General features: G+C 39.9%; 3 protein-coding genes across 14 annotated transcripts in view; 2 read left to right on the forward strand and 1 right to left on the reverse strand.

Annotated features, from left to right (window-relative positions):
- phldb1a (pleckstrin homology-like domain, family B, member 1a) overlaps positions 1–2,676 on the forward strand; it is a 28,929-nt gene extending 26,253 nt beyond the window's left edge. For all 12 annotated transcript variants that reach the window (XM_039826360.1, XM_039826358.1, XM_039826357.1 and 9 more), the window contains 2 exons: positions 958–1,043; positions 1,651–2,676. In XM_039826360.1, coding sequence (XP_039682294.1) covers positions 958–1,043; positions 1,651–1,791 — 227 coding nt within the window. In that variant the 3' untranslated portion in view covers positions 1,792–2,676. The remainder of the gene's footprint in view (positions 1–957; positions 1,044–1,650) is intronic.
- Positions 2,677–10,068: 7,392 nt separating this feature from the next.
- Positions 10,069–15,196, forward strand: atf5a (activating transcription factor 5a). The gene is made up of 4 exons (XM_039826370.1): positions 10,069–10,328; positions 11,302–11,550; positions 11,836–13,036; positions 13,128–15,196. Exons 2-4 carry the CDS (start codon positions 11,409–11,411, stop codon positions 13,312–13,314), a joined length of 1,530 nt encoding a protein of 509 aa, XP_039682304.1. The 5' UTR covers positions 10,069–10,328; positions 11,302–11,408; the 3' UTR covers positions 13,315–15,196.
- Positions 15,197–15,984: 788 nt separating this feature from the next.
- stk36 (serine/threonine kinase 36 (fused homolog, Drosophila)) overlaps positions 15,985–19,835 on the reverse strand; it is a 98,831-nt gene continuing 94,980 nt past the window's right edge. The window contains exons 11-21 of the mRNA XM_039826371.1: positions 19,613–19,744; positions 19,345–19,521; positions 19,162–19,253; positions 18,965–19,028; positions 18,750–18,860; positions 18,583–18,657; positions 18,359–18,476; positions 18,145–18,271; positions 17,858–18,038; positions 16,711–17,652; positions 15,985–16,354 (exon numbers count right to left, since the gene is read on the reverse strand). Coding sequence (XP_039682305.1) covers positions 16,259–16,354; positions 16,711–17,652; positions 17,858–18,038; positions 18,145–18,271; positions 18,359–18,476; positions 18,583–18,657; positions 18,750–18,860; positions 18,965–19,028; positions 19,162–19,253; positions 19,345–19,521; positions 19,613–19,744 — 2,115 coding nt within the window. The 3' untranslated portion in view covers positions 15,985–16,258. The remainder of the gene's footprint in view (positions 16,355–16,710; positions 17,653–17,857; positions 18,039–18,144; positions 18,272–18,358; positions 18,477–18,582; positions 18,658–18,749; positions 18,861–18,964; positions 19,029–19,161; positions 19,254–19,344; positions 19,522–19,612; positions 19,745–19,835) is intronic.

Below are 19,835 nucleotides of genomic sequence, written 5' to 3' on the forward strand. Positions count from 1 at the left end.
GGGATACGGCTAAAAAAAAAAACAACACAGAGACAATACAGAAAGTACGACGAAGAAAGAAAACAAGTCAAATTAATAGGATGGTAAAGACTTCAGGCATAGCTTGAAATAGACTTGCACTTTTAATTAACTTTTTCTGTGATGCAGTTGTGCTCATACCTATTCATGGGGTATGTGTTGCTGGGAAAAAGAGTTAACACCTTTCTGCTTTACAGCTGTTTTTCTGTCGGATTTCTCCATCTAGGTTGAAGTTAGTGTTCCTTTTTTTTAACGCATAAACTACTTTTATGGCAGGATTTTATCTTTAACAAGAAAAGAAAACAAGAAAATAATATAATCATGATACGACATAAATGTCCTCTTTAAAGTATTCTAATTAAGTCACAACCAACAATCCTCATCCAATCAAATATACCTGTGATTCCCCATTGAATTGCTCCGACCAGCGAGTTGCTGTCATTCCAGTCATCACTGATATAGAGGCAGAAGGAAATGTGTAGGTAAAAATGTTTTGCTTAAGCAGGAAATTAAAAAAGGTGTGATGGCGAATCACACATTTTCTTATCTTTTACTTTCTTTTTTGTTATTGTTATTTGCTATTATTTTTTGTGCCTGGTTTTTATTTCTTTTTCTGAAACATTTACTTCTAAACGGATATTTTAGTGGCGTAAGTTTTTTTTTTTTTTAAATGGCTGAAATAACATTGAAAAAGTCCATGTTTTGAGATTTTTTATATAATATAGGAAAATTATTATTATTATTATTTGTGACCATCTACCAATTTTAAAAGGTGTGTACGAAATATTTCTTTAAAAAAGAAAATGTATCCTCACTGGCTGACTGAACCATCTAGTGTCTACTGCTTGGGCTGGCAGAGGTCTTGCATCAGTCCAAGGCGTAATGCAATGTAATGTATCTTAAAATGTTTTTTTTCTTTCTTTTTTTTTCTCCTCTCAGACAAGCATGAGACCAAGCTGAAAGGGCTCATTTACTTTCAGGCGATTGAGGAGGTTTATTATGATCACCTACGCAGTGCCACGAAGGTAACAGACATTCATTTTTTTTTTCCATCGCTTACAGTTCAGAACTTCATCTGCGATTTTATAATGTTTTCTATGGATGTTTATCATTATTATATTTATCAGTAAACATAGTGGAATAAAATATGACGGGTTTAATTCGAAAATGCTACTGATTCTCAAATATTTCCCCATAATAAACTTTATTTTAACATGTATCATTTGGGTTTGTATTAAAATAAGAAATATACTTATTTTAGAATAAAGCTACATTGCACTGTGAAAGTATTGTCAGAAGTTTGTGAGCAGCAATAAAACACTTGACAATTTAAATGTCCTGCTGCCAAATTGGGTGTCTGTGTTACATAAAAATGGGAAGGTTTTTAATTGGGAGTTATTTTTAGATGGAAAGATCAATATTAGACTAGATTAAGTTGATTTTAATTAATTTGGGGTGCATGATGTATGATACAGGCAATGAAAAGGTTGAAACAGATTATATATAACACATTTTAACTGTTAGTATATGCTGTAATATATTCTGTTGTTCTCTTAAATGTCTGAGGGAAAAAGATGCAACAGGTGCAGTTTGCAGTCTAAACAGTCTCCCCCTCTCCCTGTGATCCTCCAGAGCCCCAACCCATCTTTGACCTTCTGTGTGAAAACCCACGACCGCCTCTACTACATGGTGGCCCCGTCCCCGGAGGCCATGAGGATCTGGATGGATGTCATAGTAACGGGCGCTGAGGGCTACACACAGTTCATGAGCTGAGGGACCACTGGGTTACAGATTGGGAGGATGACAGGGGCTGAGCGAGCGACCCAGACACCTGCAAGCCAACCTGAGCTGCTGCCTGCCGGAGCTGAAATACAGGACACATGGCCTGACGGTGTGTAACGGATGGACATTTGAAGAGATGAATCATCTGGGGCTCTCACAAAAAAGCCTGATGCCTACGAGCAAATGAGGGCTTAGTAATGACAGAGGTGGATTTGAAAGAATTTCTGAGTTGTATTTATCTTTCAGCCACTAAGAGAAGGGAAATAGTTTGAGCGACCTGTCAATGGCTCTGTGAAGGGAGCTCTCAATTAGATCAATCCCATTCTGTTACCAAAATGTATTATTAATAATGACAACATTTTTGAGGTTTCAGGAGGAACACGTCTTACTTCATATAAGCTCAAACTGTTTCCACCTCTGAAGCCTATCTATGCATGCAGTGTTATCACTCTAACAATGCCTTTTTTTTTTCTTCCTCTTTTTGATACATTTGTACTTTTTCCTCTTGAGTTGAACTTTTCTCAGATGAAAAAAGAATCTCTTGATTCTTCAAAACTAAAACGTGAACACATTTTACGAGCAAATATTCTAAAAAATATTTTTAAAAAGAGTCATATGTTACTTATTCTATTAAACATTACTTGGTGCCAAATACTTCTACATGTAATGTTTTGTCCGATTTTTTAAAATACAAATGTTAATACCTATATAATGTTTTATTCAGGCATAAAACACAGCATTAATCTGTCTGTATTTTACATAAATATGTCAAAGAAAACTTTCTATTAGCATTTTAACAAAAGTCATAAATTATAGTCCTATAATAATATTGTACCTTGTACCATGTACATGTAATGAATAAAAATATATGATGCATCTGTTGGTTTGTTTGTCTGATAAACAAATTTGTTGCTAACAAATTGGTTAAACTGAGGACATGCAGTTACAAACCACTTCTTGCTTCCTAAATTAGTGTTTCTCACAAACAAGTCGTTAATTACCAGCTTTTTGTGAATAATCTCATAGGCCCTAATGAGCTGCTAGCGTTCACATTTAAATGAGAGCACACAATAGGTGTTTAAGACACTGCAGCTTCTCTATTTACATAAGAACAGTCAGGTGGTTGAATTACTTAATTGGCTCGTTAACTCAGATTATCTTCAGAAGTTGCTTGGGACGTTGAAAACATATGCCTCATATATGTATTTCTGGCACAGTGTAATTAACGATATGGCTCGCCCTACAATAGGTAGGCCACTTGAAAATAAAAAAACATTAAGTGAAATTACATGCAACTTAACATGCATGATTCAACATCAAGAAATTTGAAATCATGGAAAAAAATCTCATGGAAAAAAAGAAGAAAAAAAAAAGTCCCCCCAAAACAAGTTTTTTTATGAAAATATATTCACACAGTGTATCTCTTCTCACGCTTTCGGTTCAAATCAGTGACAGAGAGGTGCATGTGCAGATAAATGATAATATATGACTTTGGCGGTGTGATTAATAATTATTGCAGGCAATTACTGGAATATTAAACAGACATGCAGGTAATCAGGGAAAAACACCTTGCCCCTGACAGGTACCAATTAGATTCAGCACTTGAAAAGTTTAGTTTTAATTCCCCGGTTTGTAGTGAAAAACATGTTATGTTTAGGGATTTTTATTAAAATGAACAGTTCAGTACAGGGAAAGGTTCCTACTTTGAACTCAGACACTAGAGAGGACTATATCTGTCTGCAGCTTCACTGACAACGTTCACACTATTTGCGTTTCTCTAACCTTGAGAGAGATTTTCACACATCGTGCCCTTCAGTATCTTTGAGTCTCTGGCGCACCCGGCTGAATAATAAAGAGATCTTTAAGAGGGCAGTGTGAGCTCATTACCGTGGTGATGAGCAGGAGTGACACCCAGCCTTATTGTTGGTGAAATATTAATGAACCATGGGTGATTTCCCCTGACTTTCACACACGCAGACTGGCCATTCCCCCAGGCCTTTAGAGCACAAGTAAGATATAGGTTGGGCTGGGAATTAGTACGGATCTCACATGATTTTGTCAATATTAATGGGAGATATTAACCTCAACCTGAAAACAAGCTCAAAAAGTCTGATGAAATGGAGATATCTCTCTGCTAAGAGGGTGAGTTAATAGCATCACCTGTCAGAGACTTCCACATCCTTCACAACATTTCAGCGCTGAATAAGTTTTCACATCCACATGTGAGTTCAGAGTAATTTAGGAGATTAAAGAGAAAAATCTCCTGCCCAACCCCGAACATCCCCCCCCCCCCTCCACACACACACACACACACACACACACACACACACACACACACACACACACACACACACACACACACACACACACAGCAGATGAAAGAAGCTTTCACTAAATGCATCTGATACACCAGTGAAAGTTCCAGTCTTAATGTGTACCGCTTTGAACAAATCTTCACTCTCTTTGCAGGCAATGTAAAATGACAGTCGTGAATTCCAAATAGGGTAGACAATGTACAAATCATTAAAATTACAATAAATAGAAACATGTTTTTGGATTCCATGGCAAGCACAACAATGATATCTGAAAAATATCCAGAGGGGAGAATAAGCAGAAGCACCAGCACTGACCTAATGAGGCCAACAAAAACATTGTGAATATCACAACTGCACCCCATAGTATTATTTTTTATTCCATTCACTAGCAGCCATAAAAGTCAAGTACTTTCCAATATTGCAGTGTGAAACCTGTCAGTAAGCCCGATCACGGAAGGTTTGTGTCATGTGGATCCACCGACAGAATCGATGTCATTACTTAGAATTCCTCATGGGGGCGATAGAAACTACGCACTATAGCTTTAATTAAAGTGCCCATATTATATGGTATTTGGGGTGTTCTTTTGTGTCTCTGGTGCTTCCACACACATACAAACTTTGAAAAAAATCCATCCATGCTGTTTTGAGTGAGATACGGTTTCTGAATGTGTCCTGCCTTCAGTCTCCTGGTGAGCTGTTCAAAATCGGCTCGGACTGTGACGTCACAATCCGAAACGAGGTGGCTAACCGCAACCGTTAGCTCGTAGCGTTAGCGTTAGCATGCTAACGCTAATGCTAACACTAGCATGGTACCTCGTTCTCAATAGCAAAGCACTGCTACAACACACACAAGTTCACCATAATCTACAAAAGAACTACTTACATGTGCGCCCTCATTTAGAAGTCTCCCAGCTAATCCTGCCTTGTAACTGACTGAAGTTGTAGAAACAGCCTTTCTTTTACTTCTATGGAGCTAGCTAGCTGACATGATCTACATCTGAGCTACTGAGCATGTGCGAGTGCAATCAAAGATAGTACAGAAGAAGAAGATGAAAAGAGGTCTTACTCTGTAGCTAAAACAGAAACCAGGTGAAAAGAGGATCTACAGCAGTGAGAGAGAGCTGTGCAGTACAACTAAAATATGGTGTTTTTTGAAAATTAAACCATGTAAACCTATTCTGGTACAACCTTAAAATACAATTATGAACCTGAAAATGAGTATAATATGGGCGCTTTAATTTCACCCACATAAATAAAATGTAATGTGAAAATGAACAGATGAAATATGAGGAATAAAACATGTTTTTGTACAGTAAAGCCAGTTTTAATCTGCCAGACTTAAACATATTTAAAGTTCAGTGTCAATCTAAAAAAATGACAGTTAAAGCGTAACTCGCGCCAAAATGCAACCAAGTCTTTTTGTGAATGTACCCGAGTCAAACTTTCGTTTAAAAGCATAATTAGGACGTAAACGCCACTTTTAAGATTTACCGTATTTTCGTTTTTTAGTCAAATGGCCTTTTGATTGGGAGTGACAGGGGCACTACTATGATATCATCAAAATCACTATTTTATAACACTAAGAAGGCTCGACACAACATGAAACTTTGCTCAAAGTCTCACCAGGGGCTCTACACATGAACTCGAGCATTGATAACATTGTTTGTGTACACAGAGTTTATTAAAAGTAAAGGTTTTGAACAACCAGCTTTTTTCCGCTCGCCGCCATCTTGCCACTCAAAAAGTGTCGATCTCCGAATGTGAATGAACGGACTCCATAGGAGGAAATGTCATTCTTATATGAGGCTCCTTTTTCAACTACAAGGTCAATATTGTTTTTCAAAAATGACAAAATTATCCGTGCATTTATATGGAACTAAGCTTTAGGAGCTTTCCATCTTTACTCTCCTCCCTGTTAACGTTGCATTCGGAGATCGACACTTTTTGACTGGCAAGATGGCGGCGAGAGGAAAAACCAACTGCTATGCTTTAAGTGAAGCTCTGAGGAAACGAACGGCATAAGCTGTGTTATGAGTAGGGTTGGGTACTGAAACCTGGTTCCACTATGGAACCGGTTCCTACGCAATCGGTAGGAATCGAACCGGATTAGAACGCAAATTTTGGTTCCTCATTTAGGTTCCACTTAATGGGTCGACTGAAATATTTTCCCTCTGTCACTCCGAAACGGATGTAGAAATATCACACTTTCTCCGTAGTCTACCGTTAGCTAGCTATCGTAAATGTAGGCTACTTTTAAAATGCCATATTTTCCCTCTGGGCTCACCAAAATGTCATTTTTCAGTTTTTTTAAGAATCGGTTTAGGAATCAGAATCGTTTTAAAAATACCGGTTCGGCATCGGAATCGTAAAAATCCAAACGGTACCCAACCTAGTTATGAGCAAGAAGCATATTATGGTTCGAATGAATATCGTCTGTGTAAAGCTCAAAGGCGATAGACGCTGAGCCTCTGGGGTAACTCGGCTCTTCAGGGCGGAATGACACAGCCTGAGTGCTGCGAATGACACTGAGGAACCATTTGGGACTTGTTTCCTTAAAGAGCTAAAATTTTAAAGAACACAAGTGATGCACGAACAGTAAGTTTGAGTTAAAATCTGCGACCCTTGATTCATTTTTCACAATCTTGGTTATTCTGTTGTTCTGTTTTTTGTTGAGTTTTTCCTCCCAGACCTTTTATACAACACTTACTTTTACATCCGCAATATGTGCCAATCAACCGAATTGATACTGAAATTAACTTTTACAATATGGGGTTTCATTTTTTCCACGCCAGGTCAGTATAGGCTGAGCTTTGTGTGCCTTCAAGATGCCTTCAGGAGTTAGACATAGTTAGGAGTGTTCTCCTAAAAGCTGTGACATTCCAAAGGAGGACAAAACAGACGCTGTAGTCCTTTACATCAAACACCTCTTATTTACCACAAAGTCCATGAGAAATAGAGTAGTAAATAAACATAAACCGCATGACTGACTGGTTCACACCTGTCAAACACTAAATGCAAATGAAGTTAGTCTAGATAGCATTTGTAAATGAAAATTATACCACGCTTGTCACTTATTTGAGACTTGATTAACTGTTTTCGTGCCAAACAAATGGGAGTGATTTGTAGGCTGAACACACACAAAAACATTCACAAAGCCCCCTGAGAGGCTTCCATTCACAAGTCGTAACTGAATTCCATGTTTTCATCGTATGTTCAAAGAGGGGCAAAAGTTGAGGACAATAAATTCTGAGAGATGATGATGAAATGATGGTGTAACTCTTACTAACATGCCATACGTGCATTTGGCATGCAGCATCAACTTTTTTCTTGACTTCTCGCCTTATACACAATATTCAGACAATGTATTTGGGCATCAATTGATGGACGGCCTCATCTCGCTGTAGAAAATGATAATACATATATCTCAAATATATCTGATCAGGTCAACAACCTGGGAAATTGTAATAATCCAGATTTTGCTCTGAGACACTGAGCCTATTGGATTATCAAAAGCAAAAAGGAGAATTAAATGTATTTTGCTGCATATGTTTTGTTTTTGTTTTTTTACACATTTTACATCTTCTCCTAAATAATGACAAAGGATATTGAACTTAATAATGAGGATGACAGGTAAATGCAGCAGCGCTGTCATGAGAAGCACCTTGGATTTCTCTCCCATGATGCAGGAGGCCCTCAGTGGACCAATTAATACAGACAGAGAGAGCAGTCAGCGATTTCCTGTGAGACTCTCCATCTTCACCAGATACTACAGTACTATCTCAATCTGGTCTCCATTACAACCACATTTATCTAGATTGCATCAGGTTGCCCTTCTACAAATCTCTCAAAGCTCCACTCATATGATAGCTACCACACAGTCGGCATTTTGCTGAATAGCTCCTCCGTAACAGGGCTGTCCCTTTAAATGACTCAGATTAAAACAGATGGACTTGTGTATTTCAGAGTCCGACTCAGAGCATGTTACTCAAATTCAAAATAATCGACAGAGTTTCTGTAGATTAACTCTGTTCAAAGGACACATTTCCCTATGTGTGAAAACCACACCGCTGTAGCCGTTCTGGAGAATGTGATTATGTGCAATCAATTCAGGTTAGATGTTTCCCGAAATTCACTTAATACACAGACATGCTGCTCAGTGGACAAAATCTATTAGTGTTTAGTCAATATGCAAATTCAGCAAAAGTGGAAATAAGCGTATTGGTTTTGACAAAATGATAATGAGATGCAACTCAGCAAATGAGATGGAGGAATAGTTGAAAAAGCAGGGGGGCCGAAACAGAGGTGAGGTGGAAGGAAAACAGCAGGTATGGAGGGAGGGAGAGAGAGAGAGAGAGAGAGAGAGAGAGAGAGAGAGAGAGAGAGAGAGAGATGCAAATCCCATGGCAACAGCAACCAGAAAACAAGTCTAAAATAGGGGGCAGTGTCCGCTATTACTATGGCAACAGGAGACAGGAGAACAGCACATTCACTCAGCTTCGGGATTTGCTGAAAGGAGAAAAACAAAACGATATTCCTTTTTCTCAATTGTAATTGACAGTAATTACCAGTAAATCAATTTGGTTCTGTCAGCTGTGTCTCACTAAATTAGCCATGGAAATAAGGACTCTCAAAGTAACAGTCAACAACAAAGGGTGAATAATTTATCTTCCATCATTCACTAACTCAGTGTCATTTCATCGAACAATGTCCCAGTTGATTCCCATATGAGCTGACAGCTATTTATTTGATTAGCAAAAAAACATATTTGACATATTTGCAATAGAGAAATTGCAAAATAATAACACAAAGAGACTGCATGCCTATGGCAACATGTATTCCTATTGTATCTTTTAAGTCCACTATTAAATGACATGCTTTCTTATTTAGTTTTCTAAACAGTATAATCAGTCAGACAGACTTGATTACCACAAGCTGTTTGGTAATACTGTAACACAAATAGCTTTTCTCAGCTTTAAAAACTGCAGTATGGATATCCACGCCCGGTTTGTTTACCTGAAGCATGTGCACAGTCTGCACTGCAGAAAAAAAACAAAACAAAACAGTGATGCTTTGCCTTGCCTACCACAGACCAATCACATTTCACATGTAGCCGAATCGAACCAATGACAGAGCGGCAGTCTGAGTACACGCAGCCAATCGCTCTGAGCATGGACCACTGATGCAATGGAGATGCAACAGACTTCTAACTGAACAACAAAGTGCGTTGTGAATCAACTAGACCCCTTTCAAAACAATACCATGGCACATTGTAAAGTACAGACTCGGAACTGTATTCGTGCGTATTTGAGAGCCATGTTCACGTAAATCTATGTTACACCGTCGAGCTCAGAAACGGACGTACTGCCCTTACTATTTCCCTGGTAGGCTACTGCCTCTACAGCAACACGGGTTATAGATAGAAACAATGATAACGCGCTCCATGGTAACGCGTTACACATTGTGATTACTTTTCGCATTACTACTGAGATGATATCACTTTAACAACAAGTGAGAACCACTTATTTGCTTTCCGCTTCGAAATGTCAAGTTTCATTGAATAATTGACCCTGAATTAGTGTTTCGTCTCTGACTAAACAAACATTGAGCTTTTAAATATATTTCATTAGCTGTCAGTGGACTGTCGACTATATCCTACACTGTTTTCATTTATTTTTGTTATCCTACATTGGTTGCCTTTCTATTAACTTTTTTTCGGTTATGTTTCCTTTTTAATTAGGCTACCGTTTTTTATTTTTTTTTATTTTGAAAACAATCCTCATGTTGTGGCTGTATTACAACAGTAATGTAAGAAACTAATCATTACATACTTAGGGGTGGTGGTACTTTTAAAACCAGCATTAAGGAACGAGTAAATGTAGGCTACTTTTATAACGGAGGCCGGCGGAGAGTTTGTGGGACGTCCTTCGATGAGACGCGGCGGGTGGGGGCGGAGGGATCTACGCTCGGCAGCACGGTTTGTCCTGGTGACGCAGTTGGTTGCTAGGTGTGAATGAACTGATGCTTTCTCACAATTAAGCAGCTCCTCAGTTTACAGGTCGACCACAAAGCAACAACTCGTCCTTTTGCGCTGCCCCGGATATTCCGAGCTCAAATATGGCTCTTTAAACTCGTGAAGTTGTTGGACCCGAAAATAAATCGTGCTTTGCTTTAGCAACGCACCCCAAAGTGCTACCTTGTTTCTGCAAGAATGGAGTAAGTCAAACTCTCTACTCGCTATCCATACATCTGTGTCAAGTTTGTTTCTGTTTTGTATTGTATTTGTTGTATCTGGTTGTGTGTCACAAGTGATTACAGTTGCGGAGCGGTTGGTTCTTTGGCTGGTTTCTCTGCTTTATAATACATTCTTCTATTTTGATATCCTCAATTATTTGCCTAAAAATATTTAATCTTCATTTAAGGTGTTCATTCTGGGTCTGTTTTGGATTGCTTTGATAACATTGTGCAGGGTTAATAGGCTATATCAGATAGCTGTGTTATGTGATGGTATGATATTTATGGTAAATGTCTATGCATATGCTCCAGCCTGTTCTGTACAGTGGAGATAACACATTTCTCTCACTTTCAGTTGCCTGCCTTGCCAGGTCTCAATTTAAATACAACATTTATTGTCAACTAAACTGCTTAAGTGGTCAAACAGACGTGATTAATTCAAAGGAACATGCGATTAGAAGTAGCTGATCTGCGTAAATCCGATTTAACGATCAGGGTGTCTCTCACTTAGAGCGTTACTCTCGTTCTTCTTGACAACAGCTTGGCTTTTAACAACGTCACTAGGTCCCACGTGTTTTGAGGTCTTCAAGTGCATTTTGCTTTGAGGGAGTTCAAGGCTCAAAGGACCCAGCTACCACTTGTGTCTCACTTACTGTGTCAATGCTGAGGTTTGGTTTTTGAAATAACTTATATTTGATTCGGTTTTAAATAATTGATATTTTATATAAATGCCCCTTGTTTTGGAGAGTTAATTTTGTCATTGCTCAAGACCCCATGTTTCTTACATGTTGACCTGCAGGTGATTTCTTCATTGTAACCCATCTGTCAACAGACTCAGTCATGTTGAGAAACTTGCTGAGGGCAGCAAGAGTGACATTCCTGATTCCTGGTCGAGTGAATAAGTTGCATCTTTTTAGCAGCATGTTTCTGATCCATGTTTCTGTTTACCCTCCAGGTTTCATTATGCTCACCCATCCCTGCTCTCTGTGGCCCATCTGTCAGACCCTGCTTGCTCTCAGCATATGCTTGGACTTGGACTGAATCAAAGCACCAACAGACAATATGATGGCAACATCAGCTCCTGTTTGGAAGACTCTTCATGTCTGCCTGGCAGACCCCCTCGCTCTCTCTCACCCACAGGCTAACCACAGCCAATCACAGGGGTGCAGGGGGGAGGTGTCAGAGGAGAGTCAGCATTTAATTGGTGAGTTGCAGCGAGTACGCTTTTTTATATTTTTCCCCATTTCAGGTGGGCTCGGCACTGCAGCACATTCGTCCTTCTTGAACAGTAAGTAAAAAACTAGCTACGCCTAATACGTTGCTATGCTGCAACTATATTTTGAAAAAATCTTGTGTCGCATTTACTATTGTCGATCAGATTATGCCTTTGGAAAACTGCTACGTGCAATGCTGGGTGATTGATATGTTTATAGTGTTTGCATGAACGTTGTTATTTAGCGTTTAACAATTTTTTTCCTCTCCTCGATAGGTGATGGTCTCACTGACTGGATGACGGAAGAAGTGGATTTCTCCTCGTACCTCCCGAACCCTCCTTCCCCTCCCTCCTCCACCAATGCCTCCCTTCCCCCTTCACCCCTTCAGAATGATATCCAGGTGCCCTCTGACTTGGAGGTCATGACCTCTCTGCTGCAAGAGGAACTTGCCCAACTAGAGGATTACTTTCTGTCTGAACCACTGCCAGAGAAAGGGCCCAGGCTGGGAAAATGCGACAGGGGTCCACTGCCGGCGGGTCCTCAGCCATTTAGTCAGCTGCCATACGCATCATACTCTACATCCAACCAATCTGAATCCAGTCCACTCCTTGTTACCCTGGCAACCGGAGAACTGGACCTGCTGAGTATTTGTGGCGGTCCCATTGGGCGATCCAAAATTCCAAGACACGCCCCGTACAGCTGCAGTCGCCCCACTGGGTGTGTTAGGAAAAGACTTCCTGATGGTGTGAGGTTCAGTGAAGGCTATGACAACAGTTTGTTGAGTTCCAAAGGAAGTAACTTAGGTAACTCAGCGGTGACCCTTACAGGTAACTATGACTGCGTAGAGGACGAGCAGCTGGTAGAGAAAAGCTTCTCTCTGGGTAGTGCAGTCGAGGTCAGAAGATGTGCCGTTTTACCAAAAGACGAGAAAAATTGCTGTTTCAGTCAAAATGTCATAGGTGGTGCAAAGGTTGTTGGTGGTGGATTTGGCTTCGGCGCATCTCTTGATGTCCCGCACAAGAAAGAGGATCTGCTGATGTATAGCATGAGGGAGGTCAGCGGAGGCACTGGTAACAACCAAGTGCTGAATAGTATCAAAAGTAGTGTGGAGGTGACAAAAGCCACCGTTTCTTGGAAAACAGAGAGCAGTGAAGGTTTTTATCTTCCAGCAACACCACAGCCTGAGGCCTATCATAGCTTCTTAGGCAACATCAACGAACAGCTGAAATCAGAGAGTCAACATCATTCCAACAATCAGATAGGGCAACATGATTTACACTGTAATTTCCTGGAGGATCAGGGCCCAGAGTGTCTTTTAATGGCTAGGGAGAGTCTGAACTCGGAGTCTTCGGGGCACGGACAAGCATGCAGGCTGAAGGAGCACTGTGCTATGAAATACGAAGAGGACCTCATTCCGGCTGAAGGTGGCGAGCGCAAACAGAAGAAGAGAGATCAGAACAAAACTGCCGCACACAGGTAAGTTTTAGCTTCTGCTTGATGAAATAAAACGGTCAATGTGAATTCACGGGTAAAGAACTGCAATTAATCTTTGTTTTGCTTAATGCAGGTATCGGCAGCGAAAAAGGGCGGAGCTAGATTCTTTGGAGGAACAGTTGCATGGCCTTGAAGGGAGGAACCGGGAGCTCCGAGACAAGGCAGAGTCGGTAGAACGTGAAATCCAGTATGTCAAAGACCTGCTGATTGAAGTTTACAAGGCCCGCAGCCAAAGGCTCAAGCAGGACACCACAGCGTAACACCGAGCTCCTGCAAGTACCTTTTAAGAAGGTGTAACAGGGAAAATGTGGCGCTTTTTTGTGTCCTTAAGATTGTCCAGAATAGAATTTGTAGTTTTAGTTTTTTTTCATTGCGGGTGGGGCAAATGCATGCTTTGCTAATGTGAATTCTTTTTTACATTTTAAATCAACACTATCCAATGCTTCCATTGCTTTCGCACTCTAATCACTTGAGCCTGCACTGTGGCATTGCAATGCTTTAAATGACAATCATTTTTAATAGATCTCACACTGCGTGGATCTACTAATTGAAATACGGTTATCTCTGAATAAGTAATGTTATTCATTATGCAGGTCTAATATTTTTAACAGCCTTACATTGGAATTGATGTCAGCAATAGAACTACATGTGGTTTTTCTATTTTAAAGTTTTATTTACAATTACTGTACCACCCTTTTTGATAGTTGAATCGTCAAATATGTTGTTGGTGTCAACGTGTGAAACTGCATAATTTCATTTTGAACACATCGTTCACACCAAATACTTTTCTAGAATTATTTCTCGCCTCCCTTGAACAGCAAATGTTATTTCAATTGCTATGAATATTTTTAAATATTAGAATTGCGCTTGAAGATGTATTGACTTTTACAACTGCAGAAAGAACGGCTGATGTACAAAGAGCAAAAGACTTTTTGTCATCAACCTTAGCAAAAATGTCTCAAAACTGTAGTTTTGAGACATTTTATTCCAATTTTCAAAGCCTTTGATTGACTGAGGTTTAATGCAGCCCAATATATATATATATAGTTAAAGGGATTTGGATGTTTTGAGTATGTAGTTTCTTTTTTTCCTTTTTCTTAATATCAAAAATATACATTTTCCCCTGCTTTGTTAGAAACATTATTTTGTCTACTGTATTTACAATTGCCCCCCCCCCATTTGCATTACTTTAATGTAACAAACCACCCATTGCTTCCAGAATAACATCCAGATCATAGATTCTGTGACCAAAAGAGAACTAGTTTATCATTTATACTGTTTTGAAAGTGGAAACTGACATTTTGTTGTTTTTGTAACACTTTGTAAAATTTTCTTTTATTGCATATGGCAAATTATACAATCTATTTTGCATCTCAGGATATGCAATTTGTCCTCCTGTCCTTCAAATGCCAGTGGATGATTCATGGCAGGAGACTTCTGTTCATTTTACATGGTAAAGATTTCACTACTGAGGTTTTCCTGATGAAAAAAAAAATAAGGTTTTCCTTATGTACAAATATAGTGGAGTTTTAGCAGCCTCCTTTTGCATGTTTTTCCATGAACAAAGTAGAAAATGTAGGATTTCAGAAATAAGTCGGGGATTCTTCCTCTAAAGTGCTTGTTAAGGCAATAAGTTGTATAGGCCTCTGGCTGATCTGCACTAATTTGTAACAACTTTTGTATGTTCAGGGAGTGAAGTGTGTTAGCCTTTCCTTTGTAGAAAATTAACAGAAAAAATCTCATTAGGTTATTTGTTAAGGCTTTTGCAGTGGTCGCATTGGCTAAGAGGATACATTATTTTCCAATTTGATTTGCTGCTAAACAAATAACCACTGTTATTGTTAAACATGCCCATACTGAGGATAGCTTTCTTTTCTATGCATATTAATTTTAAGACAATCTTGGATATTAACGCTGACTTATAGACATTCATTTGCAATGTTTTATTCAGTTTTTGGTAAGAAATCCATGTCAGATCGTTTGACCTTCCTGCGGTGTACTATCAACTCCGATTGTTAAAACCAAAAATATGTGACAGCACATTATACCGCTTTGTAATTTCATATTAATTTAATGCATATTTCCTTTGTGTGTCGTCAAGTTGTTTTTCTCTTTAAAAAAATAAAGTGTGTCATCAACTCAGTCCGTTGTGGTTTTTTCAGGTTTCCTCTCCGAGTTGGGGAATTGACTGGAAATGAATTACCTGCACCGACTGTTTTAATAATCAAACACGCCGCTGTCAAATCGATCTTGAAAACAAATCGCGCCTTTTTTAAATGAAATAAATCCTTGTTTTTAGGCAAAGCAAAGTTCAAACCTGCAGGGCCTGATGGACGCCGACAGCGCTCCTTTTTGATCAGAGCCCGCGGGCCACACAACTACTGAGAAGAATTATTATTAGCATTATTTAGCCGAGCGCTTCTTGTTTACGCTGCAAAATGAACAACTAAAAAATGGAATGAACAATTAACGTCCAACACACCGAAGAATGCCTGTTTACGGTTTGCAAAAAATACTGTTCGCAGTGGCCCGGCTGTTCAATAAATCAAGGCGATTTGATTTATATCAAAATGCATCAAAAAGCTTTAAAATCCGTACAACAGACGACACATTCTACCTTTAAACGATCAATTCGGGTAACAAAACACGATCTCTAAATATCTATAACGTGCGCTACACCTGAACACAACCAAACTGTCTAAAAACTACAACCTGCGCTGCTGCGCAGCAGAGAAACACTTCCAATGCAAAAGTTTATTACCCCACCTATTTGTTGCTCTTATAACATGTCGTGATTATTATTGGGGAGTACGAAATGTAAAAAATAATATTGCCGATATAACAATCTGCCGAAGTCTGGAATTTGGATGAAAATTACATTATTTTTTTCTCATGGAATTTGAACTGGGGTCATTAAATGAAACGTAAAATAACAGTACCAACAAAGTGTTTTATTTCAACACACAGCCACAGTTTTAGTTGTTTTGTGCCAACAAAGATATCCATTAAGAAAAGTTACTTTTTATTTGCACTTTTAAATAAAAAAAAGACACTTTAGAAAAATAATAAATGGGGTATGATTTGATTTGTGTAGACCTCACACTACTTAAGACAGAAGGGAGATGTATCGTAAAGTAAGAAATGAGAAGAATTATTTACAGGTGGCATTTAAATCTGCGATCATTCCTATTGAACTGGACTCACTTACAGCTGGCTGATGAGCTGACGATAGTCACATTGTGGAGGTGCATGTTGTGAAGCCTGAAGAAGTTTCTTGCTGGCATCGAGGGATCTCAGGACCTTCAAATATATGCAAAGGAAAGTGACTAACTTGAAAACACTTGTATACATGTTTACAGTACATGCACAGAAGTATGACAGGTATAACACATTAAAGAATGTGCAATGAACTATGACCAGTAAACAAATATAAGCGTGGCTTGAAAACATTGGGGAAGTAGTGTGAATTGTTTTCTTTCTTCCATAAAGAAACTAAATGTAATCTTGCAGCTAATATGTTGTATATTTTGTATTTATGCATTTGTATATGTGTATATATTTTTGTATATATGTAACAACTCCAAAAAAGTAATTCTAACCAAATTCTAAAAACAGAAACAGACATCTGCCGTCCTGTAACCTGTTCATTTTATTACCTGACGTATTGCGTCCTGCTCGCTGTACAGGCACAGGGTTGCTATGGCAGCTTGCCTCACTGCATTATGGGAATCCATGCATGCGGCTCTCAGAAGTAAGCTGGACATGTCTTCCTTCAACAGCAAGGACACAGCGCCATCAACATTTACTAGGTTTCCCAGGGCTGCACAACAGTGCTGACGTGTTAGGGCATCAGGGTCGGTGATCAGAGGCGCCAGCATGGCCGCCGTTCTCCTGGCTTCCTCTATCCACCTACGCCACTCCTTATTGTCCACTCCCTGTTCTACTATAGAGGCCAAATCTCCTGCACCATCACTTTGTGAACATGTGTGTTTATTTTGTTCCTTCCCTTTGTCCTGCCCTGTAGTGTCACTGCCCTTGCCATTGAACCTACCCATTTTAAAACCTGCCCCTGCCGCAATATATCCCAACCAGTTCCCAACTGCCCTGCAAGCCATCCGCCGGACAGCCATGCAGGAATCATCAAGACAGTCTATCATGCTTTTGAAAATGTCAGGTTGCAGGGTGTGCAGTGTGGGAGGCCTGAATGGATACAAATTTCCCAAAAGTCTGCATGTGGCAGCCCTGACCTGGTCATTAGAGTGAGCCAGCGCCTGATGCAGCACTGATTCTTCTAGGTGAAGCTGAAGTTGGGCGGGCCAAGGGGAACAACGCGCTACTTGGGACAACAGAGTTAAGAGCTCCACCGCAGAATCCCACAGCACATCCAGCTGCAGCAAGTCAGAGAGCAGAGAGCTGGCGGTTCTGCTTGGCAGAGTCTGGTGTTTGGAGGCAGTGAGCTGGCTGTTTTTGGGTGGCGCAAAAAAACCACCAGCAGCTTTTCCGAGGCGAGAAACAGAGCGCTCGGGGTCACACAGGAGCAAACGGCTGAGCAGGGAGAGAGGCAGCTCTAATAGCGGAGTAGGAAGAGTTTGAATTACCTGCCAAAGCACAAAAAACAAAATCATTCAGACAACTCGTCACAGATCAAACAGCCGTCACCAAACACAATGCTCTCACAAAAGTACAGAGACATTAAGATGTACAGTAGTGTGTAGCTGAGCCTATTGCAAGAGTTATCCTGTGTTGCATCAGATAAATATGTTTGACAGCTAGGTCTTTATTGGAGCATGGGAAGGCCCTCACCTGCAGGAGGCTTGCAATAATACCACAACTGTCATACAACTGTAAAATCGTGGACATGGTGTGGGAATGCAGGTCCAGAGCAAATGGAAAGCACAACAGGTGGCAGCTTAACACAGACAGGCTGTCGTAACTCAGATCCACCTCAAGTCTCCCAGGATTGCCTTCATCACACAAATGAAGACTGTAGGGTACAAAAGATGTTATTGTTAGCTCCAGGCGTTGTAGCTGTGCTGCTCTAAGATTGGTGGTATGAATGAAACTGTATGTTAAGTAAACGGAACACTAACCAGTCAGTGGCCAGCAGGTGAACAAGAGCGTATACACATTTTGATTCACGCTCAGACAACAGAGGAGCGCATGAGTATGGATCCTTGGTGAAGACAACCAGCGCAATAGACAGAAAGGAATGCAGCCCTGTTGTAAAAAGAAAAAGAGTAAAGACAGACACTATAAGTGTTTTCTTTTTAAATATGGTGGGCCTCATAAGACATATATATTTACCATTTGCTGAACAGAAGTCCGTGCCTGGTGTTGTCCTTGCTAGCGAAGTGCCAATTGTTTTCCATAGATCCAGAAACATGACTGGATCTAAACTTGAAGATCCAGAGCCATTTTCATGCTGTTAAAAGAAAAAGAAGAGGCAAAGCTCAGAGGAAGACATTGCAGGTCTATCTCTGGTTTCCATCAAATCCAAATGTTTTTACACATTGCAGTTATCATCTGACCTCAGAGAGCGTGTGCAGGAGTAAAGAAAGGAGGCCATCCCAGAGTCCAAGGCCAGAAGGAAGAGACAGCTGGGGCTGACAAGGCACAGGAGACAATTGTCGATCACTTTAAACTTGCTTCAAATACTGTGAAAGTATTGCCAAATTACTTCTCACAGATTCAGTACCTCATTTGAGTCCAAAAGCAGGTTTTTCAGCAAGGTGGTTAAATTGTCCATATCAACTTTGACATGAACATTGTGTTGTGTCAACAGAGACAAAACTGAGGCTGCCAGAGGCTAAAGAACAGATCACAAAATCAACTGCATCAGACAACTGACAAGCTATATACTCCATAATGAATTACCAGTCACTCCACATAATAACTTCAGTGAGTACTTACTGCCAAAGGAATGAAGTTGGGTTGACTGAGAATTGTGATAAAAGGCTTGGTGAACTCTTCCAGTCTACAGTAAGAGAACAGATGATGAGCTGCAGTAGTTGAAAGACTGTAATGTACGATAGTTGTACTTGTATACATGCATATACATTCAACAAATCAACAAAATCAGCTTCAGTGAAGAAAATGAATAATCAAACCTATGCTCTTCTTCCACCCAGTCACAGTGCTTCTCCCAGTAGATCATGAGCACAACGATCATTTCTCCAAGTGCTGGCACACTCCATGGTTGCTGAGCATGGGATAACAAATAGAACAAAAGTCAGAAATACGGTTGCAGGAATAGTGCATTGTTGAAATTGGTGCTACTCTTGAGCATTAACCTTGATGAAGTTTGAGTTTTCTACAGCATCATGGACTAGGTCAAAGAGGACATGGGGTAGTCCGAGTTCATGACCAATGTGGTACGACTTCTCGAGGTCAGAGGACAGAACCAGGTTGCGTAAGACCTTCAGCGGTAGGTGAATTCGACACACTTCTTCAACAACGCCACCTGTTCGCTGACCAAACCAAAAGAAAAACAGACTAAATGCAAAACTTCCGAAGAAAAATCAATTTATGCTAGCTTTATTAAAAGTTTTACCTAAATACCTGAGCTTTGAATGCCAGGATCTTAGATTTAAGTTGAGGTATAATGGCACTGTAGTTTAATAGTTCTCTCTGCTGGCTGCTTGGATCAGATTCTTGGGCCAGTTTCTCCCAGTAATCCTCACTGTCAAAATCCTGAAAGGACAAGAAATGATTGATACTGTAGGACACATTTTAGATAGTAAACAGTTTTTTATTACCAGGGCAGATTTGCGACTGGAAGAAA

The sequence above is a fragment of the Perca fluviatilis genome, chromosome 16, assembly GCF_010015445.1.
Source record: "Perca fluviatilis chromosome 16, GENO_Pfluv_1.0, whole genome shotgun sequence".
Lineage (NCBI taxonomy): Eukaryota > Metazoa > Chordata > Actinopteri > Perciformes > Percidae > Perca > Perca fluviatilis.

Coding starts and splice junctions, on each gene's coding strand:
- atf5a (XM_039826370.1), top strand. CDS start 11,409: ATGATGGCAACATCAGCTCCTGTTTGGAAGACTCTTCATGTCTGCCTG. Junction 11,551..11,835: donor GGAGAGTCAGCATTTAATTG/GTGAGTTGCAGC, acceptor TCTCCTCGATAG/GTGATGGTCTCACTGACTGG. Junction 13,037..13,127: donor AACAAAACTGCCGCACACAG/GTAAGTTTTAGC, acceptor TGCTTAATGCAG/GTATCGGCAGCGAAAAAGGG.